Below are 22,175 nucleotides of genomic sequence, written 5' to 3' on the forward strand. Positions count from 1 at the left end.
GTACGAGGATACTCACTAAGTGTGTTACGGTCTCTTTTTCAAGTCATGGCCCATCCACCGAGGTTGACCCTCGCGGGCCTGCTCCTGGGATTTCTCCTCTTCGTCGCGCCCTCCGGAGCCAGTGAGTTGAAATAAGAAATTATTTGAAAAACCGTCATTACTTGAAAAAAATCGCCTAGGAATATTCCACACAGATTCATTTTCCACACACTTCTGCCCCGGTCGTGGAAAAAAAGAAATACACTCTTGGATTTACTGCGCAAAGTTTGGAAAAATTTGGGACCGGTGTAGTTTTTTTTTTTTTTTGTTTTTTTTTGTTTTTTTTTCAAGCTACGGTTACTTCGGAAATGATAACCGAAGCTACTGGATCGATGGTTAAAAAATTGTAAATACGACGGTAATTTTTTTGGTTTTATTTTTCGTCACACACTTTGACCATTTTTTTTTTTTTTTTTTTATCTGACCAGCTCAAGACACGAAGGGGAATTTCGACGAAGTGATCGAGTGATAATAAAATTTAATATAGTGCGATAGTGAATTAAGTTAGGTATTCTTAATGGGGTGTACTTGGAGAGGTATTTTTTTTTTTTTGGTCAATGTACGGTTTTGATTTGCTGTTTTCACTTTTTTTTTTCCGTAATCGAAAAATACGGTTCTGGATAAAAAAATGGTTATCATTGCTGTATTTTTACTTGCAATCATTGCGATAGTTTGATGTTGGTGCAGCAGTAAATTGACGTTGTTGTTTCGTTGGATTGGAAACAAAAAAAAAAAAAGAAAAAAAATGAAATGCATCACCGAATCAGAAACGAACAGATTTAATGTTAAATAGTTAACTTGTACGAATTTATCTTGCGTTCTCAAAAATATCGTCCTACTAAAATTTTCCACTGTATATATAAACTGTTGACGAATCAAGTTTTTTCTCACTCGTGAATTATCGGTAGAAAAAATAAAAAATAAAAAAAAAAGAAAAATCGTTCTTGCGACGGAAAACTGCGGCAATATTTCGAATATATCAGAATATGATGAATTAATGTTCTCACTACAGAATTTTATGTTACATCCACCGTACCAATTTTATACAAGAAATTTTTACGAAGTCGCTTGAATATAAAAGCTTCTATTACTAGACTAGATTTGCGTCGCGAATCTCATGAGTCCTGACTCTTTTGATACTTTGCTGTGAAAACATTTGGACGTTTTTTTTCTCTTTTACACTGCTTGAGGTTAAGCTTCTTCAGTAAAACGAAACTACAAGTACCGCAAAGCCTTCTCATAGTCATCTGAAAGCTTGCGAGTATTAAGGTTGCATTTCAGTTTCGCTTAGTTAGTTTAAAGTGGAAGTAACTATCGCCACTTCTCTCTAATCGTATAATATATTGTTTCATCCTCGGTTAGGAGAAATGACGCACGAGATATTAACGTGAATGGTATGAAAAAAAAATTTTATACCTCCTCAAAAAAAGAGATTTTTTTTTTTTTTTTTTTACATCTTCCCGAAACTTTCTTATCCAGCCAATTATAACTCGAGGCGTATATATTTCTACGGGAATAAAAAATTCTCATGTACAGGGTACGTGGTAAATAATATTATATATATATATATAGTCAACAGTTTCTTCCACCGTTGAGAAAATTCGGCTTTTAAACCTCACAGCAATTTCATCAGCGACTTCGGGCGTTTCTCTATTTACCCTTCAGTTTATACATTTTTATAAATGTTGAAGATCCCTGTCGTAACGAAAGCGTAAAAGTTAGCAGGATTCAGTTTAACGAATTCACGATTTTTCGTACAACAATATCCAATGTAAAATCTTGATTTTGGTTTTTTTTTTTTTTTTTTTTTTCTCCAGCCATTCTCTCGAGTTGTATCAAATAATTGTCAAGTATGCGAGATATGGGGCAAAATTTTTAAAATTCGTTTAGTAGAGTTATTCTCAAATTGCGAGAAAAATGACGATTTTGAAGAGAGAGAACAAAAAAAAACAAAAAAAAAAAGTTTTCGTCCAAATTGTCTTTCTTTACTCAAAATAAATGCATATTGAGTAAATGTTGTTATTTTGAAGTGAGCGGGTTTGAATAAAGCTCGTTTTATACTTTTTCACCGATCCATTGAACGATGATTGACGAATCTTGAATGACCGTGACTCCGGCGTGATTAAGTGCACTGTAAACGTACCGATTTGCACCGTATTAAGCGCATTCTGCGAATTGCGTTTCAAATTGCTTTAAGGGGATTGATAAGAGGCCGCCAATCGTTCGTTAATACGTTACATACACACGGTTTTGCACGGAGAGAGGTTCATATATGCGAAGTTTCGAAGTGTTCAATTCGTTCTAGAAACTACGACGGTATTATTATTACAATCAGCAACGCGCCGCTTTAATACGGTGGGAAGTTCAAAGATGATGACATTACTCGCAGCGTACATGCGTAGTTTAACAGATCACCTCCAGCTACATCGGGGTCGCCTATGACATAAAGAGAGCCGAATGATTGGTCACTACGATCCCCTCTGCAGGGTTCGACCGGACATTCGGTGAATTGATACTCTGCTTCTACCTTATACACGATCTGGACGCAAATATGTCTCTGACTTGTCAATTTTTCTACGATACTGTTTTACTCAATTTTTCTAGTTACTTTAACAATTGAAATTTTTCTCAGTCAGTAAGAATGAGAAAAAATAATCGATTATTTTTCACACACGATTGATCCACCGAATCGATTATTTTTACTCACAGTTTGAGTAAAAAAAAATTGTTTGATTGAAATATCAATTATTACCAAGTAACTGTTTCATATAATTGGTAAAAGATAAACGAACATTTTCAATGAAAGTGTAAATTATCAAAATACTTTTGGCTTCGAATGTACAGTTTCAAACAAAATACGAAATAATCGATTGATCGATTAATTTTTACCAATTCAATCGAGTCGTGTTTAATTATTTTTTTTTAACTGGAACTGGACTATTTTAAAAATTTTTTGCTCACCACAAGAGAAAAGTTACACGTGATTCAGGGTAGAAGATTTAAATTGGCTAAATTTTTAACTGTCGACTCGAAATTGGGTACAGCAAAAGTTTATTGCTTTCCATTCAATCGTATTGAATAATACAAAAGAGTTTCGTTTGTTTTGCATAATTCATAAATCGTCATATACACATTAGAAAAACGAAAGGAGGAGAATAAAAATATAGTATAAAGGTTTTAATTATCTCGTTTTACAAGTACAAAGACTTTTTATTCTACATTATTCTGATAATTTATATTTATGAAAAAATGTCGCCTTTTCTGTCACTTTTCCTTTCTTTTCCCACGCATTCTTTTCTCAATTGTGTCATTAATTTGAGCGATTTTTTTTATCGCCTCTTCTACAAAAGTACGGAATTTTATAATCAGTTTTTTTTTTTTATCAGAACCTTCGAAAACGGAAAACATATCTAAACTATCATCAGTCCTTAAAGAAAATTGATGCGATATTCTTCCACGACTCTGTAATTAAATGTATCGAGAATTTTTAGGTGTAGAAAAATTTTCAGCCGTGAAAAAAATCCAGCTTACTTAGTTATGTAGCGTTAATATTTGCTTGTGCTAGATTTCTTTTTGTACTTTGCTGTATAAAATGTTGTGACGATTTAATGTTGCTGGAAGAATGAATTTAAGTTAATTCAGGCCTCGTGTTATTTAACTGACAAAAATTTAGTGAACTGAAGAAAACGGATTCGGTGACCGAATAATTATTTGTAATCACATTTTCTTGCTAATTCAGCAATATTTATATCGTTAGGTATTATACAGTGGCATGTAAATAATTCGATATAATTCCTACCGCGCAATCCGTTGTCGAACAACGAATGTGTTTCTAAAAACTCTTTGTCACAGCCTCGGACAAAGAACGGGAATGTGTACGATCTGAGAAATTGATACTGCCAGTTTACAGTAGTTGGTAATTCAATTGTTAGTTTTACCAATTGTTTAATTAAGCCATTGAAATCCTCTCTGGGATATAAACGTTGTTTCACGGTTGAATAACTCGAAATTTACTTCTGAAATTTTCGTGCGAAAAAAATATGCATTCTATTCTATAGTTATTCTGGTCAATGTCGGTTTGTACTCGTACAATAAACGAACTTTGTCGAAACGTGTCGATGAAACGCTCACGTTTAACGAAAAAAAAAAAAAAAAAAAAGAAAAATTAGATAAAAATAAAACAACAACATCTTGTTTACAGTCAGACCGCTTTTCTTTTCCACTAATTATCTGTAATCTGTTGCTTCGAAGAATTCAATCCTGAGACAAGTGGAAGTTTTTTTGATTCGATAATTTTGCACAATCATTGGATAATTTTTTTTTTTTCTTTTTTCTACAACCGTGATATAATATACTCCTATGCAACGAGTTGTGTTAGATTTTGAGAAAAAAGCGCGATTAAAAAGATTACAAATATGTATTTTGCAATCAAGAAAGCACGACATTTTTTTCAACATGTTTAATCTTGACCAGTTTTCGAGATAGACTATTTTTTTAAATTTATTTATCGCGTCTTCCTGATAAGAAATTAACGAAAGTTTCTGCAGTGTCTAAATATCTGTTACATAATGTTGCGCAAAAATTATTTCGGTTAATTATTGTTAACGTAATCCAGTGAGGGTATCGTTAATTATTATTTACATTTAGCTTTCGGGCTAATCGGAAATAAGTCTATTTGGCTCAAAAAGTCGAATATATATATATATTAAAATTAACAAAATTTTGCATACTTTTTCTGCGATATTATCTAGCCGATAATCTTAAGCATCTCAGTAGTTAAAATTGAGTCTAGTTCGACTTTTACCGTTTTCTTTTTTTTTTTATTGACAACTCAAAAGCGAAAGATACAAAGCTTTGAATTTGCAGTCAGAGGGTGTAAAATAAAAAAAAAAATAATAATTTCATAGCGCGTTGCTTGAAAAATATAGGGGAACGATATTTAAAAATCGTTCGATAATTTCGTTGGATTCCGATGCAGTAAATTGATTTTCGTAAATTATCAGATACTTTGAAACGTCATGTTTACGGTTCTTCGTGCGTTACGATGAACATGTCCAGGGCTTTAGGAAATTTACCAAGCACAGTCTGGAGACGCGATTACGTTATGACGATTCTAGAGAACAGTAAACACGTCTGAAATTTGTGAAACAGCTGACAATGAGTCAATAATCTTTAACCGTTATAAACTTAGTGCTGTATAAGCGTGAAAGATGACCCCGCCTTATCTTATTTGAAGCTAAAGTTCATTGTGATACATACTGTATACATTTTCAAACGATAAATCGAGGCTGATTCTATATTTATTGTCAATCGTTAATCTTACTCCGTAATATAACGCATCGTCTGTCACATGCCTGTAGGTTCAAATATTAAACTCTTGTGATCTTTCAACTTGGCTGCACAAGTTTTCATCGTCAAAGGTCGATCGAGACTGATTCACTTAGCAACCGCAGATGGCATTGCCTCGAATGATTCAAATAGCCTGGATGATAAATACATCGGATCAACGATTTGCAACGAGGACTTGATCACGCGTGCTCGGTGTCGTTATCTTTGATTCACGTGTCTGTCGTGTGGGGAATTAAATTATCGCCATTAAAAGTTTGCGAGCTCTTTTATTTACCGATTTTTCAAAATATTCCGCACGTTCGATTTAGTCCGATATTCAAGTGATTGCAGCTAAAACAAACTTCTGCAATCCTTGTCCCAAATTTTTCTTCACCTTGTTAGTTTTTATTGTCTGATCGTATCAATCGTTTTGTTTGAATGATTATTTTCGTACTTTGTATTGCGTCTCGTCAATTTTTTTTTTTTTTTTTTTCGAGCATCAAATTATGCTCGAATCACTGCAAGCGTAATATAGTGTCTGTATTTATGCTTATGCAGTATTTGCCACATTGCGAGACATTGAAGTGATCGGATCAAGTTATATGCTTGATATGACAGAGGCAGGAATTGTGAAACCTTGACATTTCGTATCTCGTTTTATCTAATTTTCGTAGTTTCCATGTGGCTTTCGATTCGTTAAAAAAAATTGGGTTTTTTTCCGCAAGGAAACAAATCTAACTAATCTACGCGTCTTCTAATCTGGATGGCTGTTTTGTTTTCTAGTTGTTTTTGTGCGTTTTTTTTCCCCCTATAACTTCTTCAATTAGACACTATATAATTAGAGAATATCTTTGATTTTTGCAACCGGGTGATAAGAGTATACGATTAATATTTTATCAGCATTGACCTCTCACTCTGGAAAGTTCACTTGTCCCAACTGATAAATACATTTTTTTTTTTTTTTAACTCCTCTCTTGTAATCTGTCAATTCAACCGTTCAGAAGTGTTTCAGTGATATTTTTCTTATGCTTAAACGAGAGGAAAAAAAAATCCGACGCGTATACGTAAATTTTAATTACGGATAGCATGTTGATTTGATTTTTCACATAATTCTCACCGTCATAAGATTTATAGACATTAGACAATACTCAATGCTGTTTTTTTACGTTATTCGATTCTCTTCTTGTTACAGACAAATGCAGAAGTGGCTGCCATGGTAGTAAGTATAATTTTTTAATCATCCGTCAATTTTCTTTAAAGCGGTACAAAGCGATGCATGATAAGATGAAATATGTAAAAAATGCGGATAGACTTTTGTTTTACCGTTTTGTTTGTTACCAATCGATGATACATTCTAAACAGCAAGTCTTTGAAAAATTTACAGAGTATAATAATAATAATAATTATAAACTTCTGCTTACAAAATTTATGAGAGTCTTGAAAATTTTTCACCCACTGTAAAAAATTTTGATAATTTTCTATTTCCTTCAGTTCATTCGAGTAAAGCGTACCAAGAAGGTCACACGTACACGTATGAATTGGAAGGTGAATCCGTTACCTCAGTAAGCGAAGCTCAAGGAGAGGCAACCCTCAAATTGAATGCTCTCGTTGAATTATCCATCAAGCCTGACTGTGTTCACCAAATCAGATTAAAGAACGTGCGAATCAATGGAGCTGTGAGTATCATATAAAAATATCGGGTAGTCCTCCACCACCAACGAATTGGTCGTCGATTTATTTCCCACTTCTAGTCCACTGGATATACATTTTCAAATTTTTTGGGATTTTTCCCCTCTTTTGTTTAGTAGTAGGTATTTTGGATCTGATCTTCCATAACTCGAAAATATTGCACATTTGGGAGAAGAGTTGTGAGGGGTAAAAAATTGTGTTCTTTCTGAATTGGTCGAAAATAAGTTTTCCAGAATTTTCGGAAAATCTTGAGTCATCGTTTTTAACGAAAAACGCACAAGAATCGATTTTTCTTAAATACTACGGTCTCAAAAAATTTGAAACTGTTTGTGAATTCTCTTTACTTGAAAACAAATTTTTTTTACATTTTACACAAAATCGGCCCTGCCGTCTTTTGGGAGTTACACTTCTTTTTGTACACGACTGTGATACATGCATATAAAAAAGTTATCCTTTTGGTAAAACAAAATTTACGAAAATTTTCAAATCTTTCGATAACGTAGTTTTTGCGAAAGATCGATTTATATACGTTTTGCGTCGAAAACTATAACTTACGATTCCCAGAAAACTCAGATAAAATACCATTTATTATCACTCCACAACTTTTCCCCCAAAATGCACAGTTTTTGAGTTATGGAAGATGAGCTCTAAAATACTTACTCCTAAATGGCAGGGGGAAAAAAATATGAAAAAATTGGAAAATGTATATTTGGTGAAGTAGAAGTAGGAGTTAAATCGGTGACTGGTCCGACGGAGGTCGTGGTCCACTTATTTAACGTTCATTTGGTCTACCCCTCATATAACGTGACTAAGCCGTTGCATCAATGCTCGCCTCGTGACGTAAAAAAATAGTAACTAATCCCGACTGTTCGGAATTATCGTCTAGCCCGCATCTCAAAGTGAGATTGAGAGACACGGTGTGCAGTTCAACTATCACAATGGTCACATCGATACGGAGATTTGCACAGAAGCCGGAGAGACTCAGGCAGCCCTGAATGTGAAACGAGCAGTGATTTCTCTCTTCCAAGACGCTATTATCCAGGATGACGGAAGCACCACTCATCACGAGGTGATTATCAATCCATTTTCTGCCTTTTCATGAGACTCTGTCAAAAATATTCATCGCTGATTCAACCTGTTATCGAACTTACAGACAGACGTGTTCGGCAGTTGTCCGACTGACTTCACGTTCAGCACCAGCGGAGAGTCTCGAACAATCAAGAAGCACCGAAACCTCGAAGAGTGCTTGTACCGTGAAAACATAAGGCAAGACCTGATGTCGGCGTCGATTGACCCGAATTCCGGCTTCAAAACTACCCCTCTTCTCGCATCGGAGCAAGAGGTGGAACAGCAGTTCAATCGGGGAATTTTGAACAAGGTGAAGTCCGTCGAAACCTACAAATTGAAACCCTTCAGCAACGGTGAGGCTGGCGCCAGGACCGTTGTCGAGACGACCTTGACATTCAAGGGAAAAAAGGGCGACAGCCCTCCGGCCCCGGTATCCGAGCCCAAGTCACTGGTCTTCGAGGTTCCACATCCAGTCGTAAGCTCATCTATTGACGCGATCGAAAGGGTCCTCCACAACGTTCACGAGTCGATGCCTGACGACGTGACTTCGTCAGGAGCTCACCAGTTCACGGAACTAATCAAAGTACTGCGCCGGAGTAGCAAGAACGACATTTTGACAGCCTACTCGCGCGTCAGAGCCGGTGCTGGGTTCGAAAATAACGCAGCGAAGAAGGTCTTCCTGGACGCTCTCTTCCGAACCGGAACTGGAGACTCGGTGGAAGCTGCAGCCGAACTGGTTAAGACCAAACAGCTCGACACATTGGAGACCATAGTCTACTACACTAGTCTTGCGTTCGTCAGACACGCCAGCCTCTCGTCCGTTACCAGGGTGACCAGTTTACTGAACAATCCTGAACTCCCGCGTATTGGTTACCTCGGGATTGGTTCGGTGATTGGAAAGTACTGCCAAGAGCACGACTGCGAAAATAAGCCTGAGATAAACGCGGCGCTTGCTGCGTTTTCTTCTAAACTTACTAAGGCCACGACTCGTCAGCAGGAAAATGTCGTCATTTCCGTACTGAAGGGACTCGGAAATGCCAGGTACCTCGACCACGCCACCATGACAAAGATCGCCAGTATCGCCGTCGACAAAACCGTTCACAATCGCGTAAGAGTCGCCGCTATCGAGGCCTTGCCAGCCAAGTGCTCGATGGATTGGAAGAAACTTTTGTTCTCGACTTTGGCCGATCGGTCTGAAGACAGCGAGATCAGAATCAAGATTTACCTGTCTCTGGTCGCCTGTCCGTGTTCCCACGTCGCCCACACGATCAAAGAGGTACTCGACAAGGAAACCGTCAATCAAGTCGGATCGTTCATCCAGTCCCATCTGCGCAATCTCCGTGCGTCTACGAACCCCGAAAAAGAGAGAGCCAAACGCGAACTGGGTCTCATCAAGCCTCGCACCAGATTCCCCGAAGATTTCCGCAAATTTTCCTACAACGACGAACTATCTTACAGTATCGATGCTCTGGGTCTTGGCTCGGCAGCTGAAAGCAACGTTATCTACAGCCAGAACAGCTTCTTCCCTCGTTCAGCGAGCATAAATCTGACAAGTGAGGTATTCGGTCGGTATTTCAACTTTTTGGAGATTGACGGGCGATTCGAAAACGTTGATGTGTTGCTCGAAAAATACTTGGGACCTAAGGGGATTCTGCGACCTTCAAATCTGAAGGACGTTCTTCTCGATGGAAGGAAATCTTATGATAATATTGTGAAAAAGGTTATAGATCGATACGAAAAGAAGGTAGGACGTCGTCACGCTCGCGATGTAAGTCAGAATCAAATTGTCAATTTTGGCAGAAAGATCCATCTACCCGAAACTGAACTCGACGATGATCTTGAGCTTGACTTGTCGATCAAGTTGTTCGGCGCAGAGCTTGTTTTCCTCAGTTACCAAGGCAATGACAAGTTCAACCCAAACTCGATCGTTGACCAAATCCTAAACGCTCTTGAAGACGGAGCAGACAAGGCAAAGCACTTCAATTATAACATCAAGAACCATCTCAACTTTTTGGACGCTGAATTGGTGTACCCCACTGGTCTCGGTCTTCCATTGAGCTTGGGCGTTGTCGGAACAAGTGTGGTCCACCTGAAAACAAGTGGGAAAATCGACATCATTGAAATCATAAAGAATCCAAAGTCCACGGCAATCGAAATAGCTGTAGAACCAAGCGCTTCTATAGAAATTGGCGGAAGTTTGATTGTAGAAGGTTTCGGCGTTGAGTCTGGACTCAAGGTTATCACCTCTTTACACACATCTACGGCCACCGATGTTTCCGTCAAATTATTGGATGGATACGGAGTGGATGTAAACATTGGCCTTCCCAAACAGAAGCAGGAATTGATTAATATCGAAAGCAAAGTTCTCATCAGCTCCGGGCCTAAGGGTGACAATTATGTACCTCCCAAGTTCAGCAACGGTCAGGAACATTCCGATTGCTTTGACCAACTCTACAGCCTTGCAGGGCTCACCGTGTGCGGCAAAATCGCCTATCCGTACGACAGCCTGGCAGCCGTTCAAAAGAAACCCCTGTTCCCTCTAAGCGGACCAGCTTCATTTGCACTTCGCACAGAAAACAACGACGTGAAGAGCTACCACTTCAGGGCTTACTACGACACGAAAAATCCCAAGGCACGTTCTCTCGAAATCTTATTGGAAACACCAAACACTAGAACAGAGCGTAAGATCTCACTTCTCCTGGAGGCAGCCGTCGAACCCGACAAGTTGGTCAGAGTTACGTTTGACTCGCCATTCAAGAAGGCCGTAGTTGAGGGTATAATCAAGAATACTCAAAAAGAACAAACTCTCGCAGTTACTGTTCGCCATGACAGCATCGAGTACTATGCGCGAATCGGTGTAGAATCTTCTGGCAATCGTTACAGACCTATCCTTGAATACAAGGTACCAGAGCACATCGAAAAACTAGCTGGAATTAAAAACGGCGTGAAGAATACCCGGCGAGACGGACAGCACTACTCCGTCGGGGGTGTGGTTGATGTTAGTGATTACAATGGCGGAAAGAAGTACGTGTTCAATCAACTGTCGTTAGTTTCCGAAGGTCAGTCCATTCTCAATATCGATGGAACCGTCGCTGTGTCTCGCCAAGGTGGCAACGCCGATCTCAAGATCGGATACGGTGGTGACAGGTTGTTGCTGAAGGGGAACAGTGTGGTTTCAAACATTTTCACTCAAAAAACACAGATATCAGTTGCTTCCACGAAGAAGCCGGAGAATAGTTTCAGTGTGACGTTTGAAACCGATGGCGATGCAAAACACTATAAAGAAACTGTCGTCTTCGTTCACGGCAGTGATTTGAACTCGCAAACAAACCGTATCACATATCATGCAGACAATAAGTACGAATATGTGAATGCTAATAAGTTCGATATTTCGTTCGGCCGAAAACTCACTTACCCCGCAGTGGGATTGGTCGCTAAATTAGAAACTGGGGCGACTCCTAAATCCATTGAATACGAGTTTGAGTTCAAATACGACAAGTTCAATATAGAGTCGGAACTATCTGCGAATGTTGGAAAGCCAGGCGATTTCGAGGCTGAATTCGAGGCAAAGTTGCAGGGAAATAGCATCAAGCTTAAGACGGAACGCGCCGTTCTTGGTGAGCATAAAAGTAAGTTTGAAACTTCGTTGGAAGTGCATCCCGGTGGTAAATACGAGATCGAAGCGGTAATTGATCACGATGATAAGTCCAACGATATCAACACCAAAATTGTGGCCCAAATCAAGGTGAATGGCAAAAAAGCTGTGATTGATGTAGGCTTAGAAGCCAACCAAAATAGAGTGAACTCTAATGCTGTTATTGACTACGAAAGCACCAGATATCTCGACTTCTTATTGGCCCTGCAACGGGGAACGAATCCAAATGGGAATCTCAAGCTGAATCTTAAAAACTACGTAACAGCCAACGGCCAGTTTAAGTTCGTGAAAGGTGCCGGAGGTGATGCGGATATTGAAATCAACATCCCGAAGTTTAGCCGTAAGATTACGGGTCACGGGAAGGTCGCAATTACCGGAAGTAGGCATGTTGCGAATGTTGACATCTCGTACGATGCATCGAAAGACCCAAAGAAACGCATCAAGTTGTCGTCGGACAGTGATTTGACATCGACGTCATTTGACACCAAGAATACCATCGAAATATTGGATTATAAAACTGTCGTCAATGCTAAAGGAAACCGTCAGGGTCGTCATGATAATGGACACCAGGATTTCGAATTTGATGTGACCTTCCCCTGTGGCAGGTACGTTGTTGGAAAAGGCAGCAGAGATGCAACCACCAAAAATGAACTCATAGATGGCAAGATGCAGTTCGAATTGATTGACCACGTGAACAAGGGAGGAAAGCGTCGTGATCTCGTTTATCACGCTGAAGTTCATGATCTGAATCTTGTGGCTTACACGTACCGAGCCAAGCATGACTTAAAGTTCATCGATTTCGAAAGAAAAGATATCAACGTTTTGCTGGAACTTAAGAATCTACACAATGGCCCAGACAAAAAATCTAGGGATTTAAAATTCAACTTACTTGGTGCGAAAATACCCTCACCATTCTCACTGGAATATTCACACGATTCGGAGAAGGACGGTGCTTCTGGTTCCGGAAAATTTAAGTCCACTCTGGGTAACAATCTGAGCTTGCAGGTAAGATTTCTTACGTAACTTGTATTTACGTCCTGTAACATTCTACCTGATACCTCCAATTCAAGCCTGAAATTAGGGAATTAGTTTGAATTATACCTACTTGTGTTTTCACGATGTAGCTATGAATTTCTAAAAACTAGAGGATAATTGTTCATTCACTTTGGTCGCTTTTAGGTCAACGGAAACCTTGTCCGTGGAAACGGTGTCGACAAACCAACAGCCGTGGAAGCGGCATTTGAAATTAAATTACCGAGCCAGAAGCTCAGTAATGTAAAATTGGAGTACTCTGGTACCATTCTGACTCCCAACGAACCAACTGGTCGTTTTGAATACATAGAAAGGACAGAATTGACTTACAACACCGACCAAACCATCAAATTGGATAGTCGTTTCACCAACGTTGGTATTTTCGTTTATGATCACACTTTCGAAGGATCTGGAAAGGCAACCCTTACGGTTCTGAGTAATGCACCGATAACTGTTGGCTACAGTTACAAACACAACCCAACAAATGAATTGAAGGAAACATCAGGTTCACTGAGCATCAACAATGGAAACAAACAGACTAACATTGCTGTTGATAGTACCTATCTTGAACACCTGAACGTTATTAATCTGAACATTAAAGCCACGACTCCAGTTGAAACGATACGCAACGTTGACATCAAATTCCAGCATGAAGTATGTACATTTTCTACCTAGCATTACTTAGTGTTCTTTTCAACTCCAACTTCATTTTCATTGTTCTCTATCCAACAGGGTACAGACAGAATCGGCAGACATCCCATCCCGAGTTCCAGCAAAACAAACATAATTGCGATTGTTAACCAAGCTAAATACACCCTGGAACAAGAAATGGCAGTCAAGGAAGACAAAGTTAGTGGCAGCGTAACTGTTACTACACCTCAGGGTGTGACGAAACACACTATAGTATTCAACAAGCTTGGAACTAACAAATTTTCAGGTATGGGTTACAAGAAATATTATATATATAATTATTATATGAATATGAGTGATAGTTTCGATTTTCACACTTAGAAATTGTTATATATTTTATGAAATTAAAAATGGCTCATCAAGCTGTCGAATCTTCCAACCAATACTACGATTGATTTAGGTGAATGGAAATTGAGTACGCCAAAAGGATTTGTGAACATCGATGGTGAGATTGACGTGGCCAAAATCGATGACTTCAGTATTATATTCAACTTTGATAGTGATAAGGTGCAAACTCGTAAGATTCACGGAGAAATTGCTAATAACAAAGTTGCCAAGGGTGGCAAGAAAATTGTGATAAACATCAGCTCCGAGGGAAAGAACATCATTCTTGGCAGGTACAGTACATACATGAATTGCACTGACAATTTTTAATCCAAATAATTTGAATGGCGTAGAATATCGAACACCAATTAGTTGGAATGAGATAAAACTTTGAAAATATATTTTTTCAGTACTAGCTACAACAAGCATTCTGAAGGCAGTAAAGTAATTGTCGAGGGTAACGGAAGCCTGAAGATTCGTGATAGTACCAAGAGTTCGTCGTTCAAGTACACTCATCAACAATTGACGTCGGACGTTAATGGAGAACTCGGCGTTACAAGTCTTTTGACCTTCAACTTTGGACCTTCCAGTATTGTCAATGAATTCAAATTTACCGACAAGGAAGTCTACGTCTTCAACAGTTATTGCGAGCAGAGCGCAGACTGCGCACAATTCAAGTTACAGGCAAAATCAAGTCAATCAGGTTTGTCTCAGGAGTTAGGCTAATTTCGATTATGTTTCAAGCTGTGCGGACATACTGCATGGTCTGAATATTTATGGCTATTAACCACGTGATTTTTCTGTCTCTGCCATTACAGGATTGAAACGCTCCAAGGAAAGTACTCTTGAAGTTGACCTCAGGAAGTTCAACGTTCCGTACGAATTTGGCTTGAAGAGTAATCAGGTGATCGATCCACAATCCGGATATGATGACTCAACCAGTTTGTACCTGCATTCTTCAAAGGGCAAGACTGAGTACAGCTATCAAGCTTACCTTCACCCAACAGAATCCGGTACGTTGGATATTCATCATGATTGTTCTGTCTCGAAATCTAAAATACCAAGTTGTCGACGGTATTGATGAACATAGGTATAGTTCTCTGCATAATTCATCACAGACCACGTTAAGTATCGCATTTTGCCTCGTCTAGGTGTTATCCTTACTTTGCCGAGTCGTGAACTAGCCCTGATTGGAACTGCGAACCTTCCCAAAAACAAGCGTTCCGGAGGATACAAGATAGACACTTCATTGTACCTGGACAGAAAGCGTAGTCCAAAGGAGAAGACCAGTCTAACCATCACTGGTGATGTTCTTTTTGAAAAAAGTACTGTCAGTATCACTGGGGAAAGCAGGCTGACATATCCATCCCAGCATAAGGTATGATCATCATTCGGTAATTTTCAACCAAGGCGAAAAGCATTATTAATGTCATGTTGACTTGAATTCAACTCAATAGTACTTCATCGTGGAAAGGAAGTTACGTGAAATTTCGATTCAATTCTCACTGAGTTTTGGTGTCGATTTTCAAGAACATAGGTATTAGATGCACCGAATAGATCAGTGGTATTCGGTAATGTAATGTTTATCGAATTTTTGTACGGTTTAAACATCACATTTGTGTATTTTTATCTAGGATTTGAGCGTGAAAGGTAAACTCCACGTGGGTGGTGCTCATCTGCTGGATGCGAACTTCGACATCGACGTATTTGCAAAGAGAAATCAGAAGATCACCGTAGTAGCAAAGGTGCTCCAGACTCCTATCAACGATAATACCGGCTACAATGTGACTGGATCATTGTCAGTTACCAGTCCAGGACAACGACTGAAGGTCGATGTTGATGAGTATGTGACTATTTCACGCAAGGAAATTGCTTTCGGATCATTCTTGGCGTACACCGATGAACACCAAAAACCCAAGTCGACTGGCGTAGAGTTCTATGTTAACCTGCAGGGAGTTCACCTGCTCATCAAATCACCAGACCAAGAATTGATCAAAGTTGATTCCAAACTTGATCTGTCAAAGAATATACAGAAAATTGATACGGACATAGCTATATTCAACAGAGCCCCAGTCATCATTACTTTGGAAGTCAGGGATATGAACTCCTTCAAATATCTGGCTTATGAGAGGAGTGAGTATGCTGTAGACTGTTGCTTTATTGATAATTATTGAAATACCGGATAGGGTGACTCTTCATGCACGGTCAAACCATCGTGATCCATCATTGTGACATTATTCACATTTACAGATAATCCTAATAACAAATTCGAAGCCGGTGGACGCGTTGTAGTAGGGCAAATAGCCGAGCTGCATGCGGATTCGGTCAAGGATGGAGCTAAGAAGGAACTTTTCCGCATACGCATCCAGCTCGATGAACGCCATTATCTGAAGCCAGAATTCTCCTTCGACAAGAACAACATTGGACACGTTATCGTGAGTATTTCGATACATTAGTACATCTGTAAATTTCATTGGGAATATGTAATTGCGTGTACTTAACGTCAGGTCGTTGAATTTTAGGACTCCTACCGTGGGCGCGTAGTAGAAGTAGCCAAATTGACAAATGAATTCGTCGAAAGTTTGGCTGAAGAGATTATTACCGAGGTTAAAGATTTATTGGAACATCTCAAGAAGGCTCAACCCAATCTGAAACCACTTTTCGATTACTACGTGGCCGAGCTTACCAAGTTGAAGGATGAACTGAACATCGAGACCGAAGGCATCAAGCAGATTCAGGCTAAATTGTAAGCTGCTGTTACGAACGCTCTAGTAATTAACGTTCTTCGAATTCCGATCACATCTTGTTGTGAATTTAAATCCACATCGCCGACTGATTGTTATTTAGGCTACTTGAACGATCATCACTTACCAAATCTTCTCAAAGATGACTGCTATTTTTTTCCAGAAACGAAGTATTCGGCGGTACTATCCAGCTTGTTCTTGAAATAGTCAAGCAAGTTACCCACCGGTTTGAAGAACTACAAAAAATATTCAGAGAAACTGTCGATAGACTCGGTGTAGCGTTCAAAGCGACTCTACCTGAATTCCAGAAGATTTGGCGTGCGATCAGTAATCTGATCATTGATTTATTCGAAGACGCAGCAAAAACTTTGGCCAATATCCTCAAGACTTTCGCAGATATTTTCAACGCTAACAAGGACGAGTTCAAGCAGGTTGCCATTCTCTTCGCAGAGCTTACCAACGAAATCACATCAATTATCATCAAGACTGCAACTCAAATTAAGAAGGATGCAAATGACTTTTACACTGTGCTAATCAAGGAGTTCAAAGCTTTGCCAATCTATGAATTCGTGAAGCAGAAGTACGGAGAGTTGTCAGACGTTAAAATTTACGAAGGATTGATTCGTGCCATAACTGATGTTGTTCAGTCGGTTAAAAAATTCTTGCCAACCAAAGAGCTCCAAAACCTTCTTACTGCTACCTATGATTACATCATCAAGCTCGTCAAACGCGAAAAGGTTTGTTGCGTATTTTTACCCAATGCCTGAGATTGCATGCCTGATATAGAATCAGTATATATATTCATCGATTTTATTTTTTTATCTACAGGTTGACGACGTTCAGGAAATCAAGAAACTGTATGCTCTTATCCTACACGCCATTGAGTCTGTTATTGAACTTGTCAAAAGCCGTACTGTCAAGAATGACTTCTCCAACGTTATCGAAACTAAATTACCATTCGATCTAAGCGCTTTATCCAAATTACCTGGAATCGTCACTCTGAAGCTTTCAGTTCTTACATTGCTTCGCAATCAGGAATTCCCAACATTGAACGAAGTATTGAACACGTACAGGTGAGTAACGATTCTACGCCAAAATAATTAATTAAATACAATCACTTACTTTATATCCGATGACAATTATTTCAAATATCGTAGTTGGAATATCATAACTGTTTACTGTTACAAGAGTACCATTGTTCTACGTTATACCTTCGATTTTATATGCCGTAGTATAAATTGTACACTCAATACCACCATATTCGCACTTTCATCATATTCTTAAGTTTTTTTTAGATGAAATAACATCAAATACATTTCGAAATATCTACGATTTTCAGGCCAACTAAATATCCGTCGGACCTGATACCACCATTCGGGAAGTTTGCAACATTCGCAGAGAGCAGCTTCTTTTCATTTGACGGACGTGGCGTTGCTCTTCCTGGTCAATGCAGCTACGTTCTGGCTCAAGATGCTCGCGATGGAAACTTCTCCATCGTTGCCCAATTGCAAAATGGAAAATTGACCGGAGTGACGATCGCTGAACCTACAGAGAGCATCACCATTGAATCTACCGGACGTGTAAGTGCCTCAAATGTTGATCAATACGCTGAGTGTTCCAATATTTATTACACCAGATAAGGTTCATAATTGTCGTCATTCGTTTAGATACTTGTCAACAACCAACCTGCCGATTTCCCTGCCAGTACGAAGAACCTTCGCGCCTCACTTCATTATCCAAGGGTACGTGTTGTGTCTGAGTATGGAATAACTCTGGACTGTGACACAGGGTCTGGTTTGATATGCAGCGTGCACGTGTCTGGATTCTACCACGGTAGACTACGTGGTTTACTTGGAAACGCAAACAACGAACCTTGGGACGATTTCACCCTCCCGTCTGGCAAGGTATTTCATCAAACAATTCAATTTAACTAACGTCAACATCACGCAGTTTCATGGAAGTCATTTTACGGGGTACTTTTATTGCTCACAGGTTACCGAGAATCCAAGTGAGTTTGGAAATGCTTTTAAACTGACGCCTGGATGTGCAGACGTTAGTCCTGCCGATCTTCGTGCACCGAAACATGAATCTTTCTGCACGGACTTTTTCACTGGATCGTCTTCGTTAAGGTTTGTTTTATAGTGTGAATGTTATTTACTACAGAGTGGTCAGAGACTCTGATTACTGCATCACTTAAAAATTACGAATCGTGATAATTTTTTGACTGTTGATGATTTTCATGAATCTTCTAATTTGGTTACTCTATTTTCTCTGTACAGTCCTTGCTTCGATCACATTAACCCAAGTCAGTATCGTGACTACTGCGATCTCCTTGCTGGGAACGTTGCTACGAGTGAATTGAAGAGATCATACGCTTGTTATTTTGCTCGCGCCTACGTTTTGAATTGCCAGTACAAAAATATTCCAGTTCATATTCCATCTAGCTGTGGTAAGTACGAGATTTGAAATAACAGTGTATCAATTGAATAAATCAGCGTCTTGTAGAATGGCTGATGTTGTCACACTCAGAAACTTGAAGGAATTGGAAAATTGGTGTTTAACTTCCCCTTTCTTTGACCCTACAGCATCCTGCCAGGTTGGAAATCGGAAGGTGGATATTGGCGACACTTTCAGTACGCAACATCCGAAGCAACAGGCCGATGTTGTGATCGTGGTTGAGCAGGCAACTGAAAACATCAAAGTCTTCAATGAACTGGTACTCCCTCTCATCAGCTTTGTCAGGACCGAACTCAAAGAGCAAGGCATAACGTAAATACGACTATTCATTTTCAGTACATACTGAACCTTTCGCACTTCGACTATTTGCGTAAATTATCAACTTTCTTTTAGCGATGTCCACGTTGGTCTGATCGGTTTTGGCGATCACATGGATACCCCGGAGCACTACACGCTCAAAGGAAGCCGAAACATCGACGGAGATCAAGTGAAGAACATGAAATTTGCATCCAGGACTCCGACTATCACTCTTGAGGTATTGCCATTGCGAAATATCACTTTACGTTTAAAAGTATTGAGACTGCCGCCAACTGTTTCCACAATCTTAACTCGCGATTCAAACAAGTCCTTCTAGGGTTTGAAGCTTCAGATTTTTGACTTCAGACTAAAGCTAAACTTGGACTCAGGAAGCTTCAAACTGTGCAAAAACATTTTTTGGCCACTGTGTGTAATTGAAGAACTTTCGTTTACAGGAAGCTAAAGCTGGTGATGGGAAGAAAAAACTGGATTACTTTGGACAAATGCTCGTTAATGAATTGGGAACCTTCAAGTTGACCGACGCATACCAAGAGGCTCTAAACTATGACTTCAGGCCAGGAGCATCAAAGACTGTCATAGGCGTTATCGCTACTCCTTGCTTAAAGAGTCCTCTACCCGTATCTGTGAGTATACACACTACTGTCATTTTATTTTTCCATCCAACTGTTAGCTTCAAACTCAATCTACAGAAGGGAATGGCAGTTCAGATTGTCGTCTAGTATTTCAACTACCCTTTTCATATTTTGTTACAAGCTTTACAAGAATCCAGGGAAAGTGTAGTTCGTTTACATCTTTGAAATGAAACTATCCTTATGCCATACAATTTTAGTTTACTTCAGTAACATTGAGTTTGAAGAAAACGATGCTAATAAGTTGACTAACGGTTGATACCAGCCACAAGTAGAGTTTATGCATCATGTTACAACTTGCCAATCCTTCGTGTCGATCCGTGTTATGTAATAATATCATGTTTACAATTTTCAGCTGCAACAGTTGAGACTGTTATTGGGATTGGTTGCCTACAACGAAATGGGTATGACTTACCATGAAATTGCCAACCTGGATGATATTTTGATTTCTGGCAAGCCTGATAAGAGTGTTGTCGGCTTTGATTCTGACAGTGTATTTACTTTTGCTGACAACAAGAAGAAGCCCGTCGAAGGAAGCACAGAGTTGAAGAATAATATGGTACTCGCCAGTCGCGACGTATGCGCAACCTTCGCTGCTGACGTAAGTTACTGTCACGTAATTTTTATATTTTTTATTTAATCTATGACTCGGAGCTTACGTAAAGTGTACTCGATCGATGGGTTGAGTTTAAAGTTTTCGTTAATCGTGCGAGTGGTAATTAATTTTTATTTCCAGTCTGGCGGCGGTGCTTACAGCGCGCACAACTTCTTAGAGGCCAAGGAGAACAAGAAAAAGCAGTTTAAACAAGTTGTCGCAAGAAGGATCGTGAGCAGTTTGGTTGGCACGGAAATTCGGGAGGATTGTGTCTGCAAGCAGGGATACGGCGGATTTGCTAAAACGGAATGCAAGATCATTTCGCGAAAGGAAAAAGAGCCCATTGCGGTGAGTTTATTGGAATAATTTATTTCGTACTTAAGTACAACGAGTTTGACTATTTCACGATCCACGATTTATTCTTTCATTTTCCACAACAGAGGCGCACAAAGACAGGACGCAAGGGTTAAGAAGCTTTACAAGATCTGGCCGTCTAATATCATCAATTAATTAGGAATGTCATATTCGTTACTTTGTTTTAATATTCCAGTAATAATACTTTAGGCTTAGACTACATATTTCATATATTTGTAATATTGTGTAACTCAGTCATACCAGGGAATAATTATTATTCTTCAACATTGTGTCTTTAAAATATAGTTAATTTTATTGAAAACACTAGAGGCAGATTTTTATGTAACGAATTTTGTAAACGTCACAAATGCACAAATAGATGTAACTCACTTGACTGTATAATGTAATAAAGATTTATAGATTTATATTCAATGGTAGGTTTCCTTCAGTTAGGGAACCATTCCTTTCGATAATTTATTGCAGGTGTAAATATTACGGTGAGGTCTTTTTGAATTGACGATGCTTATCGAAAATCGTAGGAATCATCGTTTTCAAGTGATTGCCAAATTGCTGGCAATACCGATACTGTGTATATGTCTGCTACATATCTGCTTTCTTACGCTTCCTCACATGCTACTTCTATTTAGTCTCGGGGGGATACCCGACAATACTGAACTAAACATGCGCCAAGAGAAACGGTCAAGGATTTTTTCGTGAATTTAATTCGTATGACCTTTTCTAGACTAATAAGACTCTGAGTAAGGCGAAGAAGTCATCCAGAACAGCATAGGACTGACGGCAGGAAAATGACGATGAAATTTTGTCGCTATATGGCTGTAACTCTTGATCCGTTGCTCATAGCTAATTGGGTCTGCACCCGAACGATTCCTCTCTCAAAGATGTGTCGGAATAGTGCATCTAATGACTTATTGCAGCACTTTTCAGAATCTTTACATTTTCACCGAGCATCCAAAGTAGTGGGGCTTATTTTCTGTACTTACCATGAAATCTTTTGCCTCAGAATCGCTATTTGTCGCAGAATTTTTCGCAATTTCTCCGAATGGCTTAGTTTTAAGTGAAAGTAGCATAAAATCTAGCGATCACATGCCCTCTCAATCAAGCAGGCATGCCTTCAGTCACACAGCGTCGACATCACATGCAGTCAATCAATCAATCAATGTGTCCCTGTTTTTAGAAGAGCTCCTCGGTTCTCATGCGCTCCTGATACCAGGAGTAATTTTGCTGAAATTTTT

General features: G+C 39.1%; 1 protein-coding gene across 1 annotated transcript; it reads left to right on the top strand.

The window, feature by feature from the left end:
• On the top strand, positions 1–21,354 carry apolpp (retinoid- and fatty-acid binding glycoprotein apolipophorin). The gene is made up of 26 exons (XM_046636160.2): positions 1–121; positions 6,560–6,586; positions 6,859–7,043; positions 7,943–8,125; positions 8,210–12,784; positions 12,959–13,465; positions 13,544–13,748; positions 13,902–14,118; positions 14,236–14,528; positions 14,644–14,838; positions 14,977–15,203; positions 15,460–15,958; positions 16,076–16,260; positions 16,348–16,571; positions 16,733–17,306; positions 17,398–17,642; positions 17,909–18,149; positions 18,237–18,473; positions 18,562–18,698; positions 18,849–19,018; positions 19,155–19,338; positions 19,420–19,561; positions 19,779–19,967; positions 20,329–20,574; positions 20,710–20,916; positions 21,009–21,354. The coding sequence occupies exons 1-26, from the start codon at positions 46–48 to the stop codon at positions 21,036–21,038; spliced, it is 10,200 nt and encodes a 3,399-aa protein (XP_046492116.1). The 5' UTR covers positions 1–45; the 3' UTR covers positions 21,039–21,354.
• The last annotated feature ends 821 nt before the right edge of the window (positions 21,355–22,175 follow it).

The sequence above is a fragment of the Neodiprion pinetum genome, chromosome 7, assembly GCF_021155775.2.
Source record: "Neodiprion pinetum isolate iyNeoPine1 chromosome 7, iyNeoPine1.2, whole genome shotgun sequence".
Classification (NCBI taxonomy): Eukaryota; Metazoa; Arthropoda; class Insecta; order Hymenoptera; family Diprionidae; genus Neodiprion; species Neodiprion pinetum.